General features: G+C 45.1%; 3 protein-coding genes across 22 annotated transcripts in view; all 3 read right to left on the reverse strand.

The window, feature by feature from the left end:
- Positions 1–622, reverse strand: part of GYS2 (glycogen synthase 2) — a 44134-nt gene extending 43512 nt beyond the window's left edge. The window contains exon 1 of the mRNA XM_041397136.1: positions 502–622. Coding sequence (XP_041253070.1) covers positions 502–622 — 121 coding nt within the window. The remainder of the gene's footprint in view (positions 1–501) is intronic.
- PPFIBP1 (PPFIA binding protein 1) overlaps positions 1–25948 on the reverse strand; it is a 656824-nt gene that overhangs the window by 281988 nt on the left and 348888 nt on the right. The gene's annotated exons all lie outside the window — the stretch shown is intronic.
- LDHB (lactate dehydrogenase B) lies at positions 13633–24149 on the reverse strand. 4 transcript variants are annotated; one of them, XM_041397151.1, is made up of 8 exons: positions 23984–24149; positions 22497–22628; positions 19616–19733; positions 18937–19110; positions 16997–17170; positions 15628–15745; positions 14679–14802; positions 13633–13982 (listed from the first exon to the last, which is right to left on the reverse strand). In XM_041397151.1, exons 2-8 carry the CDS (start codon positions 22620–22622, stop codon positions 13815–13817), a joined length of 1002 nt encoding a protein of 333 aa, XP_041253085.1. In that variant the 5' UTR covers positions 22623–22628; positions 23984–24149; the 3' UTR covers positions 13633–13814. The 4 variants fall into 4 exon arrangements, with proteins under 4 accessions (XP_041253085.1, XP_041253084.1, XP_041253083.1 ...); XM_041397150.1 differs by having other exon boundaries at positions 22497–22631; XM_041397149.1 differs by lacking the exon at positions 23984–24149 and adding an exon at positions 23465–23637.

The raw sequence follows: 25948 nt of genomic DNA on the forward strand, positions 1-25948 counted from the left end.
CATTGACTCCTGGGTTTTGTTCAGTGGCTGTAACACAGCTCTATTTATTTATTCCCCTGGTCTCTTTTCCACACTGCTCTAGAAGGCTGAGGGGGGACTGTTAAACTGCTCTGCATCTGATCTCTGTTGTACAGCTCACCTGATCTCTGTTGTACAGCATGACATTCCTAAGTGAATTTGCATGGAAGGCAAAATCTAAGTATGTACAAAGCAATTTATATATCTGCACACACAGACTTATCACTTAGATGTTCAAATCCCCCCTCTCCCTGGTGGTAGAACACAAAAAGACACAAGAGACATCCTGGCTCTGCCCATCCCACACAAACCCAGGCAGATGCAGCCCACACTCAGCACGCAGTTACACACCTGCATTTCTTCCAATCCAGCAGTTCTGCAGCCCTCTCCAATCTCCCTGTGAATGCCTATCTTCTCCAGCCCTTCATCCCTCCTTCCACTCCTGAGAAAACAGCAATACTAACCCCCAAGAGTGGTACGAACCTTTGTTGGTAACTTCCCAAGAAATTTCAAAGAGCAACAAATCCTCCATGGGCAGGTCTTCATCCTCACACTGAAGAAGCCCATTCAGAGATGTAATGGACAGGGATCTCGCCAGTGGCATTTTCTTCAGCCCCTGAGTGCTCACCACACAGGCCACAAGCAGTCAGCAAAGGTCCAGGTCCCGTGGCAGTGCTCTGCAGTTCTGGTTAGAGCAGTCTGCCTGTGTGCTGGGATCCCAGGAGAAAATTATTCAGATAGCTGGGAGCTAATGGGTTTAAACTGTCTGACCACCAGCATTAAATTGGCTCAGTGAAATCCTCAGGGCTTGAGAAGCAGCTGCTGGAAGAGGTAAGAATTTAACACTGACCTGAGAAAGGCCTCAACTGTTTTGGGGCCACAGATCTTTCTTTTTCTTCTCTCAGAAGGAGGTAAAAAATGATTTTGAGCTTCTGAAACACAGCACTCAGTATCCACCAGCACCTCAGGGACAGTAGACATTGGACGGTTGTAAAGTCAGCACCACCCTACCACCCTGAGCCAACCCCAACAGGGAGGACACTTTGAGTTCACCACCTGATTTCAGTCCAGCCCCTGAGTCCTCCCCTCGAGACACACCCTCCCCTTACACCCGTGGAGTTTTCCTTCCTGCTGGCTATGTGCAGGAGTAAGAGTAGACTCATTTAACATAATGTTTCTCAGGTTCCTTGCCAGATTAAATGCTGTTACCTTTTCTTTTTCAGTTCAGCAGTCTGTAAGCCTGAGTTTACCTCATCTCCTACCTCCACAATTATCTCAAGCTCTGCTCCCAGGACTCTGCATCATCTGTGGGCTGCTTTAGCAACTCTGCAGCCCTGCCAGCTTTTATAGAGCTACAAAGGCTCTACCCCTGTGTTGGCATGCTTTCTTCCCCTCCTTGCAGTCCTGTCCCTGATTTTCCACCTGTTTTTTCTAGGGTTGTTTTTTTGTTGTTGTTATTTTTGGGGGGTTTTTTCTATGCTGGCCTCTGGGCCCATGTCCTCCACCCAGGGAGCTTAGTGAGTACTAAGTCAGGGCACAGCATGCCCCTGTCTTCTCCAGCACAGAGCTGGGATGCTGCAAGCACTGAACACACATCTGCCGAGATGCTGGTCCCTAACTCACAGCCTGAGATCCTCACAGCTCCCCAGAGCAGCTGCCTGCTTGTTAGATGCTTATTTTACACATCTGGTTGAGAAGTCAGTGCTTCTGGGACAGCTGTGCCAGCTGGATCTGATTCTGAGCTTAGACCACAACCTGCCCAAAACCCACAGTTCAGCAGGGAGCAAATCTCCAGGTGAACTCCAGGACATCTCTGGCACTGTGGAGAATACCATTGCACCGGCTGGCATAGAGGGAAAGGCTCTGAGCTCACCTAAGGCAAAACAAGTCCATGACAATTGGTTTAGGAGACAGGCAGCCCATCAGCATAGAAGACATAGACATAAGTCTCTTGGACATAATACATAATGCATGGCACAGCTGAGCCTGCCTTAAAGAACCTATCCCCCAAAATTCTTGCTCTTCCACTTCCACACTCTGTGCCCTCTCTGCATTCATGGCAGTCAGACCCATCCCTGAGCTAGTGGATACAGCTCACCGAATAAACCTAAGGATGCAGAAAGCTTTTTTTGCAGAGTTAAGAATCGGAGCTGTCTCAGAAAAGAGCCTGGTAAGAGGCCAGGGAAAGGTTCATGGGTTTATTGGCTGAGTGTCATTTTGTCTCAATGGTTTGAGTTGCCCTATTCACCAGTTTCTAAAAAAAAGGCCTGGCCAAGAATAATTATTTTTGGAGCAGCTGTGGCTTTTACTACCTGGAGAAGGTAGGAAACCAGATCATCCACTAGCTAAAAAACCATGCTATTTAAAAGAAAAACCAGTTTTTTAAGTAAGTAAGTAAGGCTCACTTAATTTGTGAACATAAGATCTGCCCAAGTCACAGTTTCATACCTTTCCTGGGACATTGACGCTGAGGGTGAGGCCTAAAGCTGCCAGGTGGGGAGTGGAGAACAGAGAACAAAGCAGCTGACAGGTTCATCCCCATCCCACAGGTTCTCTTCACCCTATGTAAATGAATACACAACCAAACTTCTCCTTTTAAAGGTGACAGGAGTGGAGCGAGCCCCTGGCACCCCTCACTGACCACAGTGAGCGTGATCACCTCACTGTGAGTAAATCCCAGGAGCTGCAGCATCCCCGAGGGAAACTTGACGGATTTGTGGGTGTGGGGGACCCATCCCCACTGCTGGCTGGGTGCCACTGTGCTCTGCAGGTCTTCACACAGCTCTCAAGGTGCTGAAATCAAAACTGTTCACATCAGTTACCTCTCCAGGCACCACAGTATCACAGAATGGTCCGGGTTGGAAGAGACATTGAAGATCTCATTGCACTCCCTGCCATGGGCAGGGACACCTTCCACTATCCCAACTTGTTCCAAGCCCCATCCAGTCTGGCCTTGGACACTGCCAGGGCTGGGGCAGCCAAAGCTTCTCTTGCCACCCTGTGCCAGGGCCTTTCAGCTTAAACCCATCACCCCTTTTCCTGTCAATCCAGGCCATTGTAAAAAGTCCCTTTGCAGCTCTCTTGTAGTGTCTCTTCAGTCCATAATAAAATCACCCCAGAGCCTCCTCCAGGCTGAACATTCCCAGTTCTCTCAGCCTTTCCTCATAGGAGAGGTGTTCCATCACTCGAAAAAAAACCCTCAAGTAGTGATGCCAGATAACCAGTGGCACTGGTTCACTGACATACCAATGTCCCTAAGCATTAAAAAGCCTGAAGAACATGCAAATAATTTTACAACAATGAACTAAAGTTCAGCAGCAAATTTTTCAAGCTTCTCATTGTTGTGTCTGATGCCCCATGTGTGGAGACACGAACTCTGACTCCATGTTTCAGAAGGCTGGTTTATTATATTATGATATATATTATATTAAAATACTGTATTAAAAACTATACTAAAAGAATAGAGAGAAAAGATTCATCAGAAAGCTAGAAGGAACAAGAATAGAATGAATAACAAAATCTTGTGACTGCTCACAGCCTCAACACGGGTGGCTGTGATTGATCTTCAATTGAAAACAATCCACATGGACCAATGGAAGATGCACCTGTTGCATTCCACAGCAGCAGATAGTTATTGTTTACATGCTCCTCCAGGCTGAATATTCCCAGTTCTCTCAGCCTTTCCTCGTAGGAGAGGTGTTCCATCACTCGAAAAAAAACCCTCAAGTAGTGATGCCAGATAACCGGTGGCACTGGTTCACTGACATACCAATGTCCCTAAGCATTAAAAAGCCTGAAGAACATGCAAATAATTTTACAACAATGAACTAAAGTTCAGCAGCAAATTTTTCAAGCTTCTCATTGTTGTGTCTGATGCCCCATGTGTGGAGACACGAACTCTGACTCCATGTTTCAGAAGGCTGGTTTATTATATTATGATATATATTATATTAAAATACTGTATTAAAAACTATACTAAAAGAATAGAGAGAAAAGATTCATCAGAAAGCTAGAAGGAACAAGAATAGAATGAATAACAAAATCTTGTGACTGCTCACAGCCTCAACACGGGTGGCTGTGATTGATCTTCAATTGAAAACAATCCACATGGACCAATGGAAGATGCACCTGTTGCATTCCACAGCAGCAGATAGTAATTGTTTACATTCCTTTCCTGGGGCTCCTCAGCTTCCCAGGTGGGAAAAATCCTAGCACAGCATTTTTCATAAAATATCACGGCTACATTTCACCCTTTTAAACTTATTAAATTAAATAGGAAAAAAAAGAGTGTTTGTAATCTCTTCTACTGGGCCCTTGTAGAAGAGAGAACAAACACTTCTCCAGGTTTATCTGTTGCCAATCAAAACCCCAATCAACTGCTGATGTGGAATGGTCACAGAAACTCTTCACCTGTAGAACATTCAGGAAAATTCTTCACCTGTAGAACATCAAATTCTATCATATCACTAAAACAATCTTACAATATAAGAAAATGCAAAAAAACTCATGCAAAGAATGTTCATTGTTTCAAGTCCAAACAGCTGAATTTCAGGACAGAGTCCATGGGCTGAAGATGTTCCTCTTCGACATCTCTGGAAGTCCCTTTTGGTCCTGAAACAGGCTTGCAGAATCCTGAAACAAAAACTGCTAAAGAAAATCATCAAGAATCATCAAAAAATCCATTGACAGTCATTAAACAATTCAGAGAAAATTTCTGGAATGCCCTGGCCACAGCCCTTCATTGAACCACTTGGGCTGAGGCTAATTCTTGGCTTTTCAATGCTTTTGAGCTGCTAGCTCTTTCCACTTTTGTTGTTGTTGTTTTTCCATGTTCAGAAGAAGAGCAGCAGCAGCAGCGGGCCTTTTTTAGCACCCTTCGGTGGCCCTGGTCCTGGTGGGCAGACCAGGAACCCCAGACCTGGCCCACAGAACAGTTACCCAGGTCCCCGTAGGCAAAGCAAAGTCCCCAAACCCAACACGGGACGGGGCGGTGGCCCCGGCCCAGGGAAATGAGACAAACGGCCCAGAACCAGCCCGTGAGGCGGGCTCTGTGTGCTCACAACCTGGCAGGACCATGCTGCCAGTGCCTTCAGAGCAGGAATGACCAAACGCTTCCTCCCCCCAGAAATACCAGTGCACACTGGCAACTGGCAGCTGGGGAAGGGAAGCTTTCTCAGGAACTTCCATCCCAGATCTGAGGGGTTCTTGTCCCCAGAGCAAGCAAGCAATGCTTACTTTGCACTGTTTCTCTTGCTCCTGCAAAGCAAACGCCACTGTTCCTGCTTCCTGCCTCTCGGCACCACCCCCATCCCCTCTGGGCTGGGAACCAGAGGCAGATCTTCCAGGAGCCCCCTCCCCGACGCCGCTGGGGCGCACGGGGGAAGGCAGGCACCCCAACCCCAAGGGAGTAGCCCCCGACCACACGAAAAATGACCCATGAAACACTATGAGTTTGAAAAATGACCCATGAAACACAATGAGTTTGAAAGCAGCCAGCCGGGCTGCACCCGCAATCCGCTGTCGAGCCACTCCCCCTCCACGGAGAGACAGGCTGTCCGCAGGGTCTGATGCGAAGGAAGCCGGCGGGACAGACGGGGTGGGCGGCGAGGGCGGCACGGGTGCCGGGATCGGCTCTTGAGACGGTCCCGCGGGCTCAGCGCCGTTCTCGGCGTGCTCTTGCACTGCAAGTGGGTTGGCTGGGAGCGGCGGGACCGGCACGGGCGGCGGGGCCGCATCCTCCGAGTCTTCTCGGGGGTCCGGACGCTGCAGCGCAGGCGCAGTCATCAGAGCCGGCGGAGCCGGCCCGGGAGGCATTAATAAAGGCATGGGGGGCGGCGCGGCTGCAGGGTTGGCGCCCAGGGCATCCTCCGGCGGGCAGACAGCCGGGGAGACACGGCCCCTCTCCGAGACAGGCTCTCGTTGATCGCCGCTGCAGTCAGTCGCGTTGCCTGGCAACACGGGCGGATGCACGGGAGGCGGTGCTGCCGCGGTCGGGACTCCGACAAACTCTGCCGGAGACGGCAGGGCCGGGCCGGGCCGGGCGGCGGGGATCGGCGCTTCCCACGGGGCCGGCCAGAGCGGGGCCGCCGGCCCATCCCCCGGAGAGAAAGAGCCGGGCGGGGGGAATGTGGCTCCGTCTGCGCACGCTCCAAGGGCACAGAGAAAAACTTGCTCGGCCGTGGGCCTTGCTGGAGGGGTGGAAACCAACAGTTCGTCTCTGATGGGAAGGGCGCACGGCTGTGACAGTCGGCCACAAAGTCCAGCACAACCTCCCTTCGGTTCATAACACGGAAGAGGGCTGACAATGCCGGATAAATTCTTGGCAGCCCAAGACACCGGCCAAATTCCCACTCAAAAACAGACTCCATGAAATCCCAAATATCTAAATTGAGGGAGTATATCAAATCTGTAAAAAATCCATGGAATTTTGTCCATCTGAAAAACTCATGAAAATGTCTCTCCAACATATTGATTCTGTCCTCGTGCCCCCACCTTTGCCAGAGGTTAATAACTTTCTCATCTAAGGCAGAAAATGGAAACGGAGTTTCCACAGGTATCTTTTCCCAGATCTCAAACACCATCCTGTGAAGGGCAGTATTTGCAGGAAGGGAAGAGTTAACAGTACCTTGAAACAGTGTCCTTGAGGGTTCATCAGCTGCGCAGCTCTGCTGCTCTGCGGTCTCTGGACACCACGTCTGGGAAACTTCAGAACGTTCTTTGGTCTTCAACCTGGACTGTGAACTCTGCCCACCTTCAGGGTCTCGGTTCTTCAGCTCCAGGCTGGACTCTGTGGTCACTCCTGGGGTGACCATCAATGCCACACGTTCAGAGGTCACCAATTGTCATGTCAGGTGCCCCATGTGTGGAGACACGAACTCTGACTCCATGTTTCAGAAGGCTGGTTTATTATATTATGATATATATTATATTAAAATACTGTATTAAAAACTATACTAAAGGAATAGAGAGAAAAGATTCATCAGAAAGCTAGAAGGAACAAGAATAGAATGAATAACAAAATCTTGTGACTGCTCACAGCCTCAACACGGGTGGCTGTGATTGATCTTCAATTGAAAACAATCCACATGGACCAATGGAAGATGCACCTGTTGCATTCCACAGCAGCAGATAGTTATTGTTTACATTTCTCTCCTGAGGCTCCTCAGCTTCCCAGGAGGGAAAAATCCTAGCAAATGATTTTTCATAAAGTATCATGGCTACACTCACACAGTCTGTGGTTTTCAGGTTCTTGAGTGTCGCGTTTTTCCAGTTTCTGTTTGTAATAAGATGATAATTCTTTTACTATTTGAATTTGACAAAACATTATATAATTCCTGAAACCTTGGTGAAGGAGTTAGAAAGAATGGTCAGATACCATGAGATAATTTCACAAGCACTGGCAATGCCATCCTTGAGTGAACCTAAGAGCAACTCACCTTTGGCAGTTTGGAGATTATGGAATTTTTAACTGATAAAAAGTGCTCAGTAGCACAGTGAACATCAGCATTCCTTTGTATTCTGAGTACATTTCATTTTATCCAATCTGCATGTCTTAAAGAAGGAGGAGTTTTTTTCAGTTTTTTTCACACAATGCCATCCGAAATTCCTGCTTTTCTGTTAGTGAGGGAAAAGTATTTCAAGTGCCCAGAAAAAGCAAGCTCCAACAGATAGTCCAGAAACTTTCATCCCTGCAAATGCTCTTAATTGCAAGAGGGCAAGGGGCTCTATTAATTATATTTATGGCCTGCAAGGATTAACTGTGGGATATTTGGGGCGCAGCTGGAGTTATCTGGGTTTAGGGCCGTAAAGAAGGTCATGCGTTGCTGTGCACATATAGTAAGATAAAATAAAAGTTCTTCAGAAGAAAAGCTGTATTCTGACATTAAGAAGGGCAACCTTTAGCTGTCCCCTATGTGAGGTGCAAGTGTTGAAAGGGACACTCTGCTGCCACTAGAACAATGTGTAATTTTTGTCACAGAGGCAGGGAAAGGTTGTGACTATGATCATGCAGTTTGCTCCTTTTTCACCAAACAGAGGCCAGTTGCTGAAGTGGGGAGATGGAAACATACCAGAAAGACTAGTTTTTAAAATACAACATTGATTAAAATATTTCCCAGAAATCTGGAAACCAGTGAGACTGGTTTGAATCCAGCCTAGCTTTTCATATTGTTCTTATCACAAACTGTACAGATGCCCTTTGGTAATACATTATTCTTTGTGTTGCGATTCTGCCAGATAGCAGTTGTTACCCCACCAAATTCTTTTTCAGCCCACAGAAACAAAATAATTTTCATTGCAAGAATACTGGACAATAAGAAGGCTGAGTTTGCAAGGTCTTTGAAGAGAAATATACAAAGTATGTGTATTGTTTTCCTCAAATTTCCTAGAGTTCTAGGAGAGAGCAATGCAGGGACGATGGTGTGCATTCTGCCCTACCTAAGTCTCATTTTGAAACTATTACCTCTAGGACTGGCTTGCTCTGAACAGAACTGTGGTTTCCAGGTTTGCCTAAACTAACTGTGGGGGAATAAATCAGACATCGATGTTAAAAATGCATAGACATTGAGTCAAATTAGAGAGGAGGAAAGGACAGGGGTTTGTAGCAGTCACTGATGCACACACACTGTACTTGTGACACAGAGCAGTAGGTAGCACTGATGGTATTCACATGAGTTCTCCAGGGTCCCTGTCGTTTTGTCATTGCAGAGGTTAGGGGAGATCAGGGAGGGGCTCAGAAGTGCTCTAGGGACAGCCCTCATTGTCTGCCTGGCAGCAAGTTCATCTCGTTCCAGCTGAGTAGTGACGGCTGTCACTCTTGCCCTGTCTGTGCAAGGCCAAAAAATGCTCCAAATCTCCCACAAGTGGAGAATTTTTCTTCCAGGTAGAGGACAGGCACGTAGAATAATCCCATGAAACAGCCAGGAGGCAGAAGGGGCTACAAAACATTTGATGGGACACAGTGGATTTTTCTCAGTGACACCTGGTATGTGTTGTCTGAAATTAGGAATTTGGGAGTGCATGGACTTCAGAACACACCAAACCAAAGACATTCCTATCAGCTGGTCTGAGAGGCTGACCTTCCCACCTCTGCAGACTATTTTGGTCTCTCGTCCAGGAGTGACAATGAGAGCCATCCTGCAAATATCAGCTTGCCATGGGCAAGTTTAAGGTTAATATTTTTGAAATTTGCTTTGGAAAATTATGCCAGAGTAGCTTGGCCACTAAGCTGGATCCTGCAAGTTGGATATAGATCAGAATACCACCATCCTATTTAAAGTTTAAAATAAATGCTGTGATGAGCAGATATCCCTCTGAGGGACAGGACAGCTTAATGCATAATCTATGCTACAATTCATGTGTGCCGTTTTCCCATGTGAGCAGAGATTTGGAAGTGTTGCCTTTTGAAGTCACCTCACCCCAGGCACCTGAAATGACCTCCTGACAAAGGAAGGACATACAGCTCACATTCTTGGAGGGGGAACAGTGTCCCTGTCTGTATCTCCAGGTAGGCACTAGGCATTAGAGACTAAAAAAATCCCACTAATTCTACTGGGAAATAAATGCACAGACATATGCAAACAGTTTCTGAGAGACACTAAGACTTTCTGTGTGATGTCTGACACAGCTGTGACTTGCAAAATAAAATGTCAAGACTAATACACTGTTTTGCCTCTTTTCTACTGTTCAATGCCAAGCCCCGACCTATAATTCAGACTCATGTACAAAGACACAAACCCTTTCAAAGACATGCACACATGTATTTGCTTTGATAATGGTTCATTTCCTGAGGTCAGCACAGTGTTTGTATTATATTTAGCATAGGAATTTGTCAGTATGTTCGTGTAACTTGTGGTATTTTCTCCTTAACTAAAAGTTGTAATTACAGAGAGACAGAAGCCTCACTTGCTAAATATCATAAAATCACAGAATGGTTTGGGTTGGAAGGGACCTTAAAAATCACCCAGTTCCAACTCCACTGCCCTGGGTAGGGGCACCTTCCACTGTCCCAGGGTGCTCCAAGTCCCATCCAATCTGGCCTTGGACACTTCCAGGGATGGTGAAGCCACAGGTTCTCTGGGCAACCTGTGCCAGGGCCTCACCACCCTCACAGGGAACAATTTCTTCCCAATATCCAGTCTAAACCTACTCTCTGTCGGTGTGAAGCCATTCCCCCTTGTCCTGTCACTATTTGCTCTTGTAAATATATGCTCTGGAAGTTTCTGGTTTTGTCCTGACTTCTTTGCTTACAATAGTTCTTTTCCCTTTCTGTTACATCAAAGTCAACACTTCCCAGATTTGGTTTTTTGATGTGATTTTTGGGGTTATTATTTTTGTTGGGTTGGCATTTTTTCTTGTGTTAAAATGCTCAGACTAGGTATGAATTCTTATTACATCTATTATCTTGAGTGACCTTGGAAGAATTGTTGTCAGGGCTGGCAGCAAGTGGCCACTGCATCATTTTACCTCTTTGGCTGCAAACCAAGGTTTCTATGCTTTGAAAGACTATGCTGCAAACAGAGGTGCAGTGCTGAAAGAGGCATTTCCATTCATTCAGCTGTGGTAGTGAGGACTTTATAAAAAACAGGTTATGCCGTAATAACCCTTAAAATTAAAATTTATCATACTGAAATTTAACCCCATTTGACAAACCACTTAAGCATAAATCCTGCTTTGTGCAATAGAGGCACTTGAGCTAAGGTCAGTGTGGTCTTAACATCTCTTCTGCTTCCTTGAGAGCTACTCTACTGACTTGAATGCATTTGAAATATATAAAAATAAGATATTTCTGCTTATTCTTCTGTCTTTTATCTTTAAAAAAACCCAACCAAACAAACAAAACCCTGCAACGTGCAGAATCAAACCAGTACAGAAGTAACGTTAAAGTTATTCCCTTCTGCACAGCAATTTGCTACGGGAAAAACAAACTCAGAAAAATGAACAGAACTTCAACAAATATTCTTCTAGACTGATCTTTAGTCAGAGTATCTGGGACTCTGCTACTGTGGGTAGGAAAACCAAGTTTGATGTGGTTCTTAGACTGATTTCCAGTGATACTGGGAGAGTATTCCAGTATCTGGTACTGGTGGAGACTGCTGAGTGAACAGAGACTTTGGAAATCTTTGTATTTCTGTCTTATTGTCCAAGAGAAAGAATTAGCATCACAGAGAAAGCCGTATCTCAAGCAAAACTGTTTTTTTTTCTGTTCCCTTTGTATATTCATTTAGTGTGTCTCACAGAACAAGAATTATCAATATTTGCTTCCAGAAATCAGTGTTGGAATAGCACCTTCATGCTATTTTGATAGATTTTCTGGATTTTTTTACCTCAAGTATTGAATGTGTAAACATACCTAACAATGTTGAAGAGCTATTAAAGAGAAGGCCATAAAGAAAAAGGTATTTACTCAGAAATCTTATTTTGCATAGCCATTGCCTGGTCCTTGTTACTTATGTTTGCAGGTAAATTATTCATTTCAGACATTGAGCAAATCCAGCCCTCCTGAGCCTGACCTCTCCAACAGACCATTCTAAGTTAATGATTTGCACAGCTCCCTTGCTGGCACAGAATAGCAACTCACACAGCAATGGTATCTCAGGAGCAGTTTATAAAAATGTAGTACACCATAGGGACTGGTGTGGATTTTAGGAAGGCCCTGGCTACTGTAGTCTGAAAGGCTTTGGAAGTTTTGCCTTGCATAAGGTTGGATTCACACACATGCATTAGGGGAGAATTGTTTCTAGAAGAAAGAAATGCCCAAAATTAGACATTGCCCTGGGCGGCCACAGAAGCACAATGTAAGGATCTGACTCCTAAATGTTTCTGGGCTACTCGCACACTGACATCAAGGAGCTCAGAATCCACATTCCACTGAGAGTTTGTGGCTTAATTGGTCTGACTTACACCTGCAAATCAGGGGAATTAGCATTTCTTTGCAGCACAAGGCTAACATGAAGTGTGTAAATGCAAGGTAACAGGAACTCAGTGAGCAACTGAAGTCACCTAATTACCATAAACCACAGTTCTAAGTTAGTTGGTATGAAAATCACATAAGCCCTGCAAGTCTTCAAAATACATTTATAAAACATTTTCATCCCTCTGCAGTTATGTGTTCTTTTTAACACTCACTGTTTAAATGTGCCTTCAATTCCTTGTCCCAATTTTATCCATCAGTGAGAAATCCTGTTTACTGTAGCCAGGTGACCTTCAAAAATCAATATATAACACCGCCAGAAGGGGAAAGGACCCATTCCCTGTTCCCTGAGACAGCTGATGCCTCTTCATGCACATCAAGAATCCCTCAAGGTCCCAGAACACAACTTTGAATTACTTCATTGACATCATGATAACAGTGTAAGAACAAAGCCAGGAAGGAACTGTGCAAGGTTCCTGTACTAAATGTGCTCAGGTGAATTTTCCTAATGGGTGTGTCCTGAAAAGAGCAGCACCTTGTGCCATTTACCTCCTAAATCCAGCTGATCGTGAACAGCTTTTAGCAGGAACTTTAATCCATCCAGGTGTGAAAAGCCTTTCAGTAAGATCTACACACCAAGCTAGAAAAGCAGAGACTATAATTTTCTCTCTCTTATTGGCAAAGAAGTCTGGAATTTAGCCTGTAAGAATAAAACATCTCCTGAGGTCTCCCTGGGATACCCTTTGTAAATAATGCTGCCAGCAGCATCCCATGCATATTTCAGTAACTACATGATCCTTACTGAATCACAGAAGATAACCTGCAATATAACACCTGCATGATCTTCCCTTTTAAAAGGAACTACAAAAATTAAGCTACCTGCTTGTGAAAGTCTTTTAGTCCAATATTCAGAGCATTTTAATGCAGATAGAAAAGAGCTTTAAATTGTGCCAGCATAGTCTCAGACCATTTGTTATGAAACAAAACTTACACGCCCCCCAAGACACATGGATTTGATGCTGTCTGTCCCCTGGACACTTAGTTGAGCAGTTATATCTTATGGTTAATATTTACTCCATAATGGTAAGTGATTAAGAAATAAACTTTATTACTTTTTTTAAATCTGCTCCCCTTCCAAGTATATAAAGCCTTAAATCTCTAAATTTCATCATGATTGTTAAAGACCCAGCTTGCCTTGTCTAATAAACAAGACCAAAACCACAACATTCCAGTCTAGGTCCAGAAAAAACCCTTGAATTTTGGATAATCAAATAGAAAATATTGTTTTTTGAATTATAAGAACTAGGCACCATTAACAAGCAAAGAATTTAATCCAGAAGAGGGAAGGATCTATGGGACTCTTTCTATGCCAGTGGCGTACAGAACCTTACTGCTGGCATATTTTTGGCCGGTGGCACAGAGCCAAATGCTCATTCCATTTCCTCTATCCATCAGTATGAAGTTCTCTATCAGAAACAGGTCTGAGAATGAACTTCACTTACTCAGCACCTGGACTGAGAAAAGCCTCACAGCAAAGTGGTGCTAGTGAAATCCCACCAATTCACTCTTACCACTTTGTTTCCAACGTTTTAGAAGGACACATCAAGTCTATGCTTCCATGCAATCTGTGGCAAACACTAAAGGAAAATGCCAGAGTAAGGCAGAGAATTTACATACTTGAAAGAGTCACTAAGACAACCAAAGATGCTTGAAAACTGCTTTATTTGTTTGCCAGGTTTGTGCGTTACAGCAAGTGTAAGCTTAGCTACCATGGACAAAAGTCTGGAAGAACATTTCATGTTCACCGTTGAGATATATAGTGAGTAGAGCCCCCATATGCAAACAACATGCTGTTTTTCTATTGCTGGAACCTAACATTCAAGAGTTACAGATCCTTGATATCCTTCTGGACGTTCCACAGTGTGTCTGCACTCTTCCTCAGCTGGGCCACCTCATCATCCTTCAGTTTTTGGTTGATGACACTTGTCAGGCCAGAGGCACTTAGGACAGAAGGAAGGCTCAAGAAGACATCATTCTGAATGCCATACAGGCCCTGCCAAAAACAAAGAGATCAGACACAGGCCTGTCACCACAGATCTGTGGTTGGTTTATGTTGCAGGGTACTTCCTCAGAGCAGAGCTCAAAAACTATCATTTTACAACCTGCAGAAAAATTTCAGCCACAATAAATTCAAGAAAATAAATAGTATAGAGCTGTTTCGGACCAAATGCCTGGCAATACCAAACAGCTGATGGCAGAAACCCCACCTTCAAACCTCTCTCTCATTTCAGCAAGGAGCTGAAAAGATTCAGACACAGAATTAGGACAGGCCAACAGAGGGAGCAGTTCCCCCTGCTCAAAGCCATTGCTGCAGCAGAGGTTGTGGAGCTGGTACAGACCACATGCAGCCAGTTATACCAGCTGTAAAAGGACAGTGGCTCCTGGAATCACAGCTGGGCCTCCAAGAAATCTTCCACTTTTACACTGGAAACTTCCTTTCAAGGAATCTCCATATGCTACACATGGCAAAGCTTCACACAAAGGTAGTTCTACACAGAGAACAACTTTTTCAGCTCCATACTTGTGACAATAATAGGCTAAGAGGTCAGCTTAGAAGAAACAGATGCCATTTGAAATTCAAAGTAGTACTTTACAAAGCTTCCTTCATTCAGCACCTTGCTAATAGAGGCTATTTTGCTTGTCCAGAACAAAAAAGAGCCAGAGTGTCCCATCAGCCCCCAATTCTTACCTTTACCAGAGTAGCAACTGAATGAACCCGGTACAGGTTCTTCAGGATGGTCTCACAGAGGTCAGCCACACTAAGACCAATAGCCCAGTTTGTGTATCCCTTCAGTTTGATCACCTCGTAGGCACTACAGAAACATTGAAATACAACTTCATTAAGATGTCTTCAAGCAAGTCACTGCAACTTACAAGTCTTAAAACCAGTGAATGTTAGCCATTTAAAAATTTTCAAACTCCTGAAACACAGTGTACGTTTTGGAATTAAAATGTCCAAGTTATGTGTTTCAACATTAGAGGATAAAGCATAAAATCTACATTATCCCCTATGCATAATAAAGAGTCCTGTTGTTCTCATAGGATGAGCTGAAAACAAAATTAGTTCCCATCTAGGAAGAGATCCTAGTGTTAAGTAGAAAACGACAACTATGCCTGACAAGCTCTCTGTTTCAGTCAGGGGCACAATGGAATAAGCAAACATTTAGAGTCAAATCACCACTACTTCCTGAGGTTTTTAGCCAACATCTGCACACAGTTTATCCCAGTGAGTGTATACTCATTTCACAAAAGACTTAGCAACATGTAGTCAGCTGTACACAAACTCTCCTGCATCCATGAACAGCATTTTCCCTAATTCCAACACTCTGCTCACAGAAACACGCTACCTTTCTCTGGACTTGTGCCCTTCGAACAAAGAAGAAGCTCCATGTGGGAAAACAAGCACCTACAGCTCTAGGTGCTCCAGCACTTGAGTAGGTTTGTTATGCAATAACTTGTCTCACTGTGGGTAACAAATCTTACCAGCAGAAATCTGCATTTCTGTGTTCAAAAAAGCACACTCACTCAAGGAACCCTCTACTTCAGAGGTCATGAAAGCTGCACCAGAACAGAGGCAGAGTGCAGACAAACTGTTGTCAGCACAGCATCCATTCACATTATCCCCCAGGTCATCATACCTTGCAACCACTTGCTTGTGAATTTCTTTCCAGTTCTCAGGATCTTTGTCAGTTCCCATGGCAGGGTTCAGCTCCTGGAGGCAGACCCCTGCCACGTTCGTTCCACTCCAAACAGCCACTGTAACAGAGGCAGGACATCAGTGCCAACAGCACCTAGCAACTCACCCTCCACCTCTCCTAGCCAAAATAATTGGAAACAAAGGAGGAGCAGCAATGGTTGAGGCAGGTTTTACGTTTTTATTTAGCTACAGTTAAATCTGAGAACTCTGGGAGTCAAACATGAGACTGTTTTAGTACTGGCACTGTAACAAGTCACTTGTAACATATGATAGCAGTCAGAGCCTGGAAGTTTCTGAAGTCAGAAACATCCAATTCTAGTAAAGAGGCATGTTTTAGCTACCTGGCCTTTTAGAACTGATTTTACTCAAAACTGCAGCATTTGCAGTTTCACTAATCAATATTAGGACTAGCCTTCAGGAAGTCTGTTCTTATTTACACAAATAAGAGGGTAGCAATATGCAAACTTAGAATATCAAGACAGGAATTTGCACCTTTCCCTGCATCCTGGAAGCTCAGAGGCAGGTTCAGTCTCTTTTTCTGGGAAGTAAGCAGGAATTTGGAGTTACTTCAAAGCAAAAGCAGCTGTGACAATGACACAGGATAAGCTCTGCATGTGCTCAGCCAAACTCTGCTTTCATTGGTATAGAGCTGGCTACAATAACTGCTGCTGTTGACCAGACACTGTACTTTGATCAAAAGCAATGGGACAATGAAGAGGTGGCTCCCTTAGAAATACACAGCATGAAAATATAAAGTAGTAACAATCTACATAAATGTTCTGCTGCAGCATTTCAGACTTGGAATACATGAACTGAATTAAGACAGACAAATTTCTTTGATATCACATTTTAAAACTATCTTTGCTTTAAACAGCAGGGAGAAAAGTCACAAAATAAGGTAAGGGATAATTTTGTTAGCCTGGATATGGACTGTTAGAATAACAAGCTCTGCTATTGACCTAGCAAGTGCCGATACCGCTTTCAGAGGAGAACTGTGCTACAGGCTATGGAATGGTACTCCAAAAACTGAGGATAAAGAGAAGAAGCAAGCTGTAGCCTTCACAACACAGCCTTACAAAACTGGCCTTTTCAGTTCAGGCTTTAATCATACAGCCACAATCACATTTATTAAATATGTGTGGATAGATTTCCTGTACTTGTCTCAACTCTAACCTTCATAAAAATACAGCAAAGTACCAGTTACTTGAGCTCAACTGCAGCTGTTCCTTCAGAATCCTGTAACAAACCTCAGGCCTCAAACCTCTGCTATGGTATGGCTTATTCCCAGGGAGATCAGAACTGCTCCTTACCACTGGAATCACCATGCTCTCCCAAGATCCAGCCATGGCAGCTGCTTGGATGGATCCCAAGTCTCTCGGACATCAGATAACGGAATCTGGCTGTGTCCAGATTGCAGCCACTTCCAATCACGCGGTTTTTTGGCAGCCCACTCAGCTTCCATGTGACATAGGTTAATATATCCACTGAAAGGAAGAGCATGCAGGGCAAATGAAACTCCACTTACACCAAGAGTGCTCCAACAATTACCTTACTGAGAGTAGCAGGGCAATCAGGAGGACTCAAAACACAGTTGTGCTCACTGATCAAGGAATTTTGTATCTGACTGTTTGGTGGATGAAAATGCATGTAGTGCTTGAAATTTTTAACAGTAGCTTGATGGGTCCTAAGAAAATTTGAGGAAGGCAAGGTCTTTAGAGATTCCTACCAGCTAAAGTTGGACACGTTTTTTTTTGGTCACAGTTAAAGCCCTAGGGCATTCAGAACCGGGACTGATCTCATGTGGATACAACATTCCAGTAATTTCCTGAATAACACTCCCTGCCATTTTACCATCACAACAACAGGTTAAACAATTTACAATCAAAAGTCTGAGATTTACATACTCTTTGTAGTTGGTAATTCCTTCCGTTTAATTTCTTTATTTGTGCACTAAGCACCTTCCAAATCTACCATCTCTGCAGCATGAAAAGCCAGATGAGCAATGTGCTTTAGCTGCATGTGTTTCTAAAAATACAGTTTTAGGAAAAAACCCAAAGCTAGGTAGGGAAGACAAGAAGATGTGAGCAGAGAGAAAAACCTCTAATTCACAGCTCATAGCTACAACAACAACCAGGCTGCAGGAATTGACTCCAACTCTGAGGAGCCAGGCAGTTCTCAGGAGGGAACACATTTGTGTACCCAGATCTGAAATGCATCATTTGCTCTACTCAGGTACCAAAGCACAGTTCACACCTCACAAGTGGCAGGTTCCCTACAGCCTCAGCTGGGGCAGGGAAGGTTACACCCCGCAAAGTTCCTTCTCATGGGTTCACTATATAAGACTAGCAGACAAAACTCCACGCACTGAGAAAACAAAGGATTATAAAATGAATTCTGAAAAAGCAACATGCAATTCTCCTCCTGCAGCTGCTCTGCTGGAGAGAAGTTGACAGGTTGAATTCAGCCTTACTAGAACAAGAACAGCCTGATCTTTGTCTCAGTTTGGTTTTCAGGTAAGTGCTTAGAACTGCTGCAAGGCTCAGAACACTGGCTGACTGTACACCAGATAATTACTTAACCCCCAACAGAGCATGCAATGGTTCCACTCTGCCAGGTTTTCTTTAAAAGCAGTGTCACTTCATCACCACAGTTCTTCAGCAGTGGTTTCAGATGTTGAATTAAGCAAAGACAACCCTACAGGGACACCCTACAAAGCACATCAGAATATTTACAGTCACCTTTAGACATCCAAATATCCAAGCTGTCTCTGTGCAATGAGATACTTGCAAGTGAATACACAAATATGCATAATTAACTCTTTTTTCTGTTTTAATTGAACTGTGGAGTACAGACAGCCCTTGTTTCACCATAGGCTTCAGCATGCAAATTCTTTTTTCTGAAAATATAGCCACCAATATAGGGCAAGTTCTTCATGCTGAAAACCAGCCCTATCCTATCCAGACACAAAAGCTATCCATTAGAGATAAAAACTTAAACTTCCTACTCCTTAAGCCAAAGTATGCAAAGAACTTAAGTATTTATCACAAAGCATTCTTCTAAAATATGGACACCATGGCAAGTTCTGAATAAAGAGAGCATCAGAAAGTACAGAGTATTTGTCTGTACTCTCAGATGTCCACAAAAAGGTATTAAGTTTCAACAATTTGTATTTGAAGAGATTTTCTGAGAACTAAAGAATATTTTACTTGTCAAACCAAATCTGTAAGTATTTAGGAGAAGACTGCATTACCTGGGTTGGAAACCACCAGGATGATGCAGTTGGGGCTGTACTTGACGACCTGAGGAACAATAAATTTGAAGACATTCACATTCCTCTGCACCAGGTTGAGCCGACTCTCCCCCTCCTGCTGACGGACTCCTGCAGTCAGCACCACGATCTTGGAGTTGGCAGTGACAGCATAGTCTAACCAGGGCACAGGGGAGAAGATACAGAGTGTGTTTAAAATAATTCCACTAATTCCAATAGCATTGTGTTAACACAGGAGTTAGAGGGAGCTTCTGCACTCAAACCATTGCATTGCATTGCATTCAAACCCAAAACCCAAGACATCAGTTTGAAAGCCAGCAACATCTCCTAACACTGACCTGATATATCAATACGTGGCTGTTGAGAGTCCATTTAGCCATTCTGACTCTTATTTCCACTATGAAAATAATACTATTTCTTCTACATAAAGTTTCACTAAAATAAATTTTACTAAACAAGCCCCACATTGTAAGGAGATGTAAGAGAGAGCCCATCTTAAGAGCCACTCCCATTATGGTGTTCATCTGAACTCACCCCAACTCACACACTTCACCTTTTTCAATGCCAAATCCTAAGAGTTCATTAGGACTGTACAACTAATTCTCCACTAATAAGCAAAGTCACAGAATATCAGTGTTAAATCAAAGAAACTGAGGTGCACCTTTGTCTGCCACGATCTTGTGAGTGTGAAGGAACACGCTCCCATGCTGCAGGTCCATCATTTCTCCTTTCAGTTTGTCTTCCATAACATCAACCAGAGCAAGCTCATCACAAAGACCCTGAAAACAACAAAATTTGGAGTCAATGAAGCAGTTCACATGCATTTTAAAGTTAACCCAGAGCAGAGCTAAATTACATTTTAAAGTAACACGTTTCACCCATCTGAAAGCATCTCTTCTCTAAATAATCCAGCACTACCTTGGTGTTCTGATGCGTCTCACAAAGTCAGAGGCTACTATAGCACAGATTCATGAAACCTACTCAGACTTTCCAAAAAAGGTATCATTTGTGGAGAGTTTGAGTGCACAGCCAATCCTTGGCTAGGAAAGCACATCTCAATTTAGTTATTACCTCTGGAAAAAAGTTGCATCTTTCAGAATTGCAGCAAACACACCATCTAATTATCTAGTAAGTATTCTCTTTCAACATGCCATCAGTCAATCCATTTCACAAAAAATATACAATGGGAACAGACTTCCTCAACACTGAAATTGAGAGAAAAAGGATTCTTTCGCTATTTTTCTCTACAGGAGCTACTGTGGGATACTCATGTTGCAGAACAGATTTAGCTCCCATTTCTAAATCAGTATGGTAACATCAAAGACTTGTCTCTAACTGAGCAGGAACTAAATAACCAATGTGGAAGTTTTAGAGTCATGCTAATTTATACATTTAAGACCACACCAACAAGCTGAAATCAGTATTAGAGCCAAGCATCTTGCACAAGTCAAACCCATATTGGTTCATATTGGTCAGCAGTGGCTGAACAGCTGGCCAAAAAGGCCAAAGGCACTCCGGCTGTATCAGGAACAGAGTGGCCAGCAGGAGCAGAGCAGTGACTGTCCCCCTGGGCTGGGCACTGGTGAGGCCACACCTCAAATCCTGTATTCTCTCACTACAAACCTACTGAGGGGCTGGAGCACGTCCAGAGAAGGGAACGGAGCTGGAGCATCAGGAGAGGCTGAGGGAGCTGGGGGGGCTCAGCCTGGAGAAAAGGAGGCTTGGGGGGACCTTCTGGCTCTCCACAACTCCCTGACAGGAGGGGGCAGCCAGGTGGGGTCGAGCTCTACTCCCAGGGAACAAGGGGCAGGATACACACTGTGCCAGGGGAGGTTTAGATTGGATAGAAGGAAGTAATTCATTACCAGAAGGGTAGTCAGGCTGCCCAGAGAAGCTGCTGGGTCACAATCCCTTGTTGTGTTTATACAACTTTCAGATGTGGCACTTGGGGACATGCTGGACTTGGCAATTCTGGGTTAATGGTTGGTCTCAATGATAATAAGAGATATTTTCCAGCCCAAACGAATCTATTACATTATTATAATTCAGTTACACGAACCAGATGGTTTTATTATGAAAACATTTTATACTGCAGCTTATAGTTGTGAGAGAGTAAAAGCAGAAGCCTGACTGAAATAAACTCCATGTCATCATTCATGCTTGAAGAATTTAAAACCAGTTCTTATTCTGGGTTTGGTGCATACTGTTCATTAACAGTAAAACTTTGTGCTTAGATATCTGACAACACAGTTTGACCCTGCTTAGAGAAGTGCATTGAATGAATGCTGAATTGTGGTTCAATTTGTGGTAACATCACCTGGCTCCTCCACAGGATACATCAAAAACTGATTTCAGACCATGAGAGGCAACCATGTGCTTAAAAATATAAATATAAAAACCCACAAGGAACTATCATTGTTTTTCCATTAAATTTCTTCTTTACTTTTTTGTTTTAAAAATAATTTGCCACTTTTGTATCAGTTTTGCACATAAGTTTCACTGTGGCCTGCTCCTTCTGTCAGTTTTTCTTTGCTCACAGGGTTCATGAATATCAGCAAGTGATATAACTTTTTTTTTAATATATATAATTAAACATGCATTAAAACATGCATCCTCAGGGTGATACATCAGAGGATCATCTACAAACAAATTACAGATGGTTTATTTGTACAAGCAAGATTTTTCATCTGACTGTGAGCTACCCGATTTAAGATCTGCCCCTGCAAGAGTGCAGGGCCTATCTGTTGGTGCGTTCTTTTAAAAACAACAAAAAAAAAGTCTGCAGTTTCTATCTGTCTTTTCAAATTTAATGAGTTCACAATATTCTCTAAAGAGAAAGTGCAAAGTACAAGACATTCTCATTGATTAATAAGCCTTTACTTTGCTCAAAGACTGCATCATGAGATTTGACAAACATATCCCAAAAACCAGGAGCAGGAAAAGTCATAATAACCTCCAAGTCCAGCCCACTGTTTTTTGTTATTTAAAAACTAGCTAACACCTCTCTGGAAAAAAATAATGCCATATAAACAAGCAAAAAGGGTTTAAGAGAAATCAAGAAGCTGCTGAAGGGGATAGCAGTATTTTCAGCTACTAGGGCACATATTCTTTAAAAGAATAAAAAGCAAACACTCTTGATTGCTATCCTGTATTTCACCCAGATTTTGGCTCTGTCCCCATTCTTTGCCCAGCAGAGCTCCCTCACCAAGCAAACTCCAGTTTTGTTGTGGAAGAATAAAAAATTAAGAAGAGAATGAGAAGTTTGGCAGGGGCTGCGGAGTCATTCCTAACCTACATTTTCCCAGCAGCCTGGAAAATCATTCTGCCTAATGAGACATTTACTGCTAAGCACACACAGAAAGGTGACAGAACAAGCAGAGGCTGAATGTGGAGGTCAGGCTTGTATGTCACTGCTTGCTTACCCGAGCTGCTAATGATTCATTCCTGTGCCAACCTCCCAAATGTCCCACCTTTTGCTAAGACAGGCAGTGCAGAGCACGACAGTACGGGAACTTGGAGAGCACGCTGTCCTTGAGCCGTACCTTTCCAAGGACGCTGATAGCAGCAGCCATCCCAACCTGGCCAACCCCCACAACCGTGATCTTGCTGTTGGGGAGCTTGGCTCCCTCCGCAATGGGGCTGATCAGCTGGTCCTTGACAGTGGCCATGGTGTTGTTCTGTGAGGAGAGACGGAAAGATGTGGATCAGAGCAAGCCAGGGGGAGCTGAAGGCATGTTCTGAATGGAGGAGTCAGCTGCCACAGCCCGGTCTAGGTAAGGCAGCCCCGGGCACGGTGCCCTTGCTCGCAGGGCTCCTTCCCAGCCACGAGTCACGACACACCACCCACACACCCTCCGCGGCCACGGGACTCTAGGTCCCTGCTCCCCGTGTGCCCAGACAGAGGCTGGCAGCACACCCCGCCAACGCCGTTCCCAGAGCCGCCCGCCAGAGAGTTCCATCAGCGCTGCCAGGCCCTGGGCATTCACCTCTAGGCACACCGGGGCGCCGGGACGGTACTCCACGAGCCAGCCGGGCCGCAGGGAGCGGGCTGGGATTTCTCCGGCTCCTCTCCACGGGCCCCCGAGGCTCCCCGAGGCCCACGGCCGCGCCAGGGCAGTCAGGGGCCGCGGCTGCACCGGGGCGCCCTGAGCACGGCCGGGGACCAGCCCGGAGCCACCGCCCGGCTCCGGCCACCCCAAACCCTCGGGAGCCCAGCTTGGGCCATCCCAGATCCCAACGCTCGGAGCCCGCAGCCAGGCTCCGGCCACTCCAAACCCAAACCTCCGGGAACCGCAGCTCTGCTCTGGCCATACCAGACCCCAACCTGAACCCTCGGGAGCCCGGCACAGCTCCGGCCACCCGAGGCATGACCCGTTGGCCACGCAGAGATGCTCGGCCCGCGGCAACGGCCGAACCCCGGCGGGATCAAGCCGCCTGCGGGAAAAGTGACGGGCCGGCTGGGCGGCCACCCAGCACCCCCTGTCCCGGAGCGGGGTCTCCCTGTACGCACCAGGCAGCGGGAGCAGCGCGGAAGCGGCGAGGGGAGCGCGGTGTGCGGACGCAGTGAGCGCTCCGCAGCGAAAGGGGCGAAGGGCTCGAGCAACGAGCGCTCCGCAACAGAGGGGAGCGGGAGAGGCTTGGGGAGTGCGGGGCTCCGGCCTCAGGCAATGACCGCTCCGCAACGGAAGGGGCGGGCCCGACGGCGCGGCTGGGGGGAGGCGGCGGCCGCGCTCAATCCCCGCCAAGGACGGAGCCTCAAGGATGTCGCTGCTCCGCCCCGGTCCCGCAGTGGCGCAGGGCCGGCGCTTGCTAGCCCGTCTCTGGAGCTGTGTCCCTAGGACACCGCTGGTGCGCGGCCGGGAGCAGCGATGCTGCCGGGGGTGGCCGTGCGACACTGGGCACTGGTGGCCTCGGCAGCTTCACTTTCACAGGGAACGACGGGGCTGTTGGTCCCTGGTGTCACAGAGCCACAGGCTTGGCCAGAATCGCTGCAATCGACTTAAAATATGGCAGAAATAAAGCATTTTACCTGATATTTCGGGGAGAACTTGCTCAAGTTGGGCGTATCTCCTCAGTCAGGGGTATCTTGATTTTTGCGCTCGTTGATTTCTGCCCTGGACCTGACTCCGGTGGGATTTTTGGAGGTTGGACGAATCCCTCCTGGAGGCACAGAGCGATGCCTCGGCAGGAATAAGGGATGTAACTTAAGGCCGGCCAACAAAGACTGTAACCTGAGCATAGCCACCACCACCGCGCCTCCTCCCTCTCCCTCGGTCTCGGCCAGACCCAGCACACTCACTCTGCGGTATCCCAGTAGGGCATCCCTTAAAGATGGTAATAAGCGTGAATGTAGTTTAACGCCTTGTTAAAGTAATAAGCACATCCGACACTGTAAGTAGCAGTAAGAGTCAGATGATATTTGCCTTTTCCTCAGACCCACGGAACGCACAAACTGAAAATCTGGGTGTACGATTGGTCACTGCTGCTGAGCAGAGAAGGAAGGAATTTCTTGGAATTCCTGCAGGACCAAGACAAGCAAAATACAGGATAACAGCAAACAGAGTTTGTTTCATCTAATGCTGTAACATTACATCTTCGTAGCTGTAAAGGAAGAAAGTAGAAGCACAACACTGAATGGTATGCAATTAGTTCCAGTGGGGAAGAAACCAGAAAGCTTTAGATTTCCCATCACACATGATTTAGTCTCTCTCACAAGAGGGAAAACAGAACAGTGGATTCCAGAGTACTGCCAAATAAGTCGCTGGGTTAAATGGGACTAGGCAGAGAGCCTAGCTCTTCCTGCCTATGACTATGGCTGCCTTTTTTAAATTTTTTTTTTATTCTGTTGTTGCAGCTAGTTTAAAGTTGTATTGATTTTTTTTTTTTTTTTTTTTTTTTTTTTTTTTTTCTGCAATTTTTCCCCGGTTTGTAATTTTTTTTTTTTTTTTTTTGCCAGATATTCTGCCAGGTTTAGTAATAACTGGATTAATTCCCATGGCTCACCAAGCAGCCAAACAAACGATGGTGTGAGCATGGTGGTGAGCAAAGGATGGAACCTGCTTTTCCAGGCAGCAGATCAGTACAGATCCTTTCTGGCCTTTAATCACTGTCTAACCGTGGCCTACTTTGCTTCTACACATTTTTTGACTTTGCAAAAGGTCCCCTGCAGGGAAAGAAGTGGGTTAAGCCATCCACATGACACTTCAGGTAGCAGATTTCTGTAAGAAAATCAATTTAAGACTTTGAAATTACGGCCGCCATGGGAGCTGGAGGTGAATAATAATTACACAATGAAATGTAAGGGTCAGAAAATCTGTCTTCATAATCACAACAGGAACATGCACAGCTGAAATTTAAGGAAATAGGGAGGAAGGGAGATAAAAAAATTCTGGAGAGATTAGGGAAGGACCAGAGGAAGGTTTTCTTTAATTCCTGAGCCATAAACAAGGGTCCTTGTCCTGCCAGTGCCTGTTGTGAGGAAGGTTCACCACTGCATTGTGTCTTCTTTGGACAGCATGCTTCTCTCTCCTTATGAACTTTCAACAATCAGTTATCACAGTAGCATTTAGAATTAGAGAGAGAAATGCCACATTCCTATTTGCAAGGTATTAAAACTTTAAAAGGCAGACTTAGTCCATTTACCACAGGTTACAACAACTCTTCTTTAGATCAGGCTTCATTTTGCATGCAGTGCTAAAAGCACAGGGTATTTAATCCCCTACCCAAAGTCCTTTCAATCTAAATAGACAAGGTAGGAGCAAGACAATGGGTAGAAGAAAGCTTATTCCCTTTCCCTACTCTTAATTATTTACTTATTGTTCCAGATGATGGAGGATTGAGGCACAGAGAGGTGAAAAGATCTCCCCAAGGTTACATGGAAAGTCTCCTGACAACAGGTCACAGTTTCAAAGTTCAGCTCCAGTTTGGCAACACTGGCATTTTTGATGCAGTGCAGTTCTCCAGAAAAACAAACCCTAATGTTAAGGGACACAGT

The sequence above is a fragment of the Onychostruthus taczanowskii genome, unplaced genomic scaffold (genome assembly GCF_017590055.1).
Source record: "Onychostruthus taczanowskii isolate IOZ18803 unplaced genomic scaffold, ASM1759005v1 scaffold136, whole genome shotgun sequence".
Lineage (NCBI taxonomy): Eukaryota > Metazoa > Chordata > Aves > Passeriformes > Passeridae > Onychostruthus > Onychostruthus taczanowskii.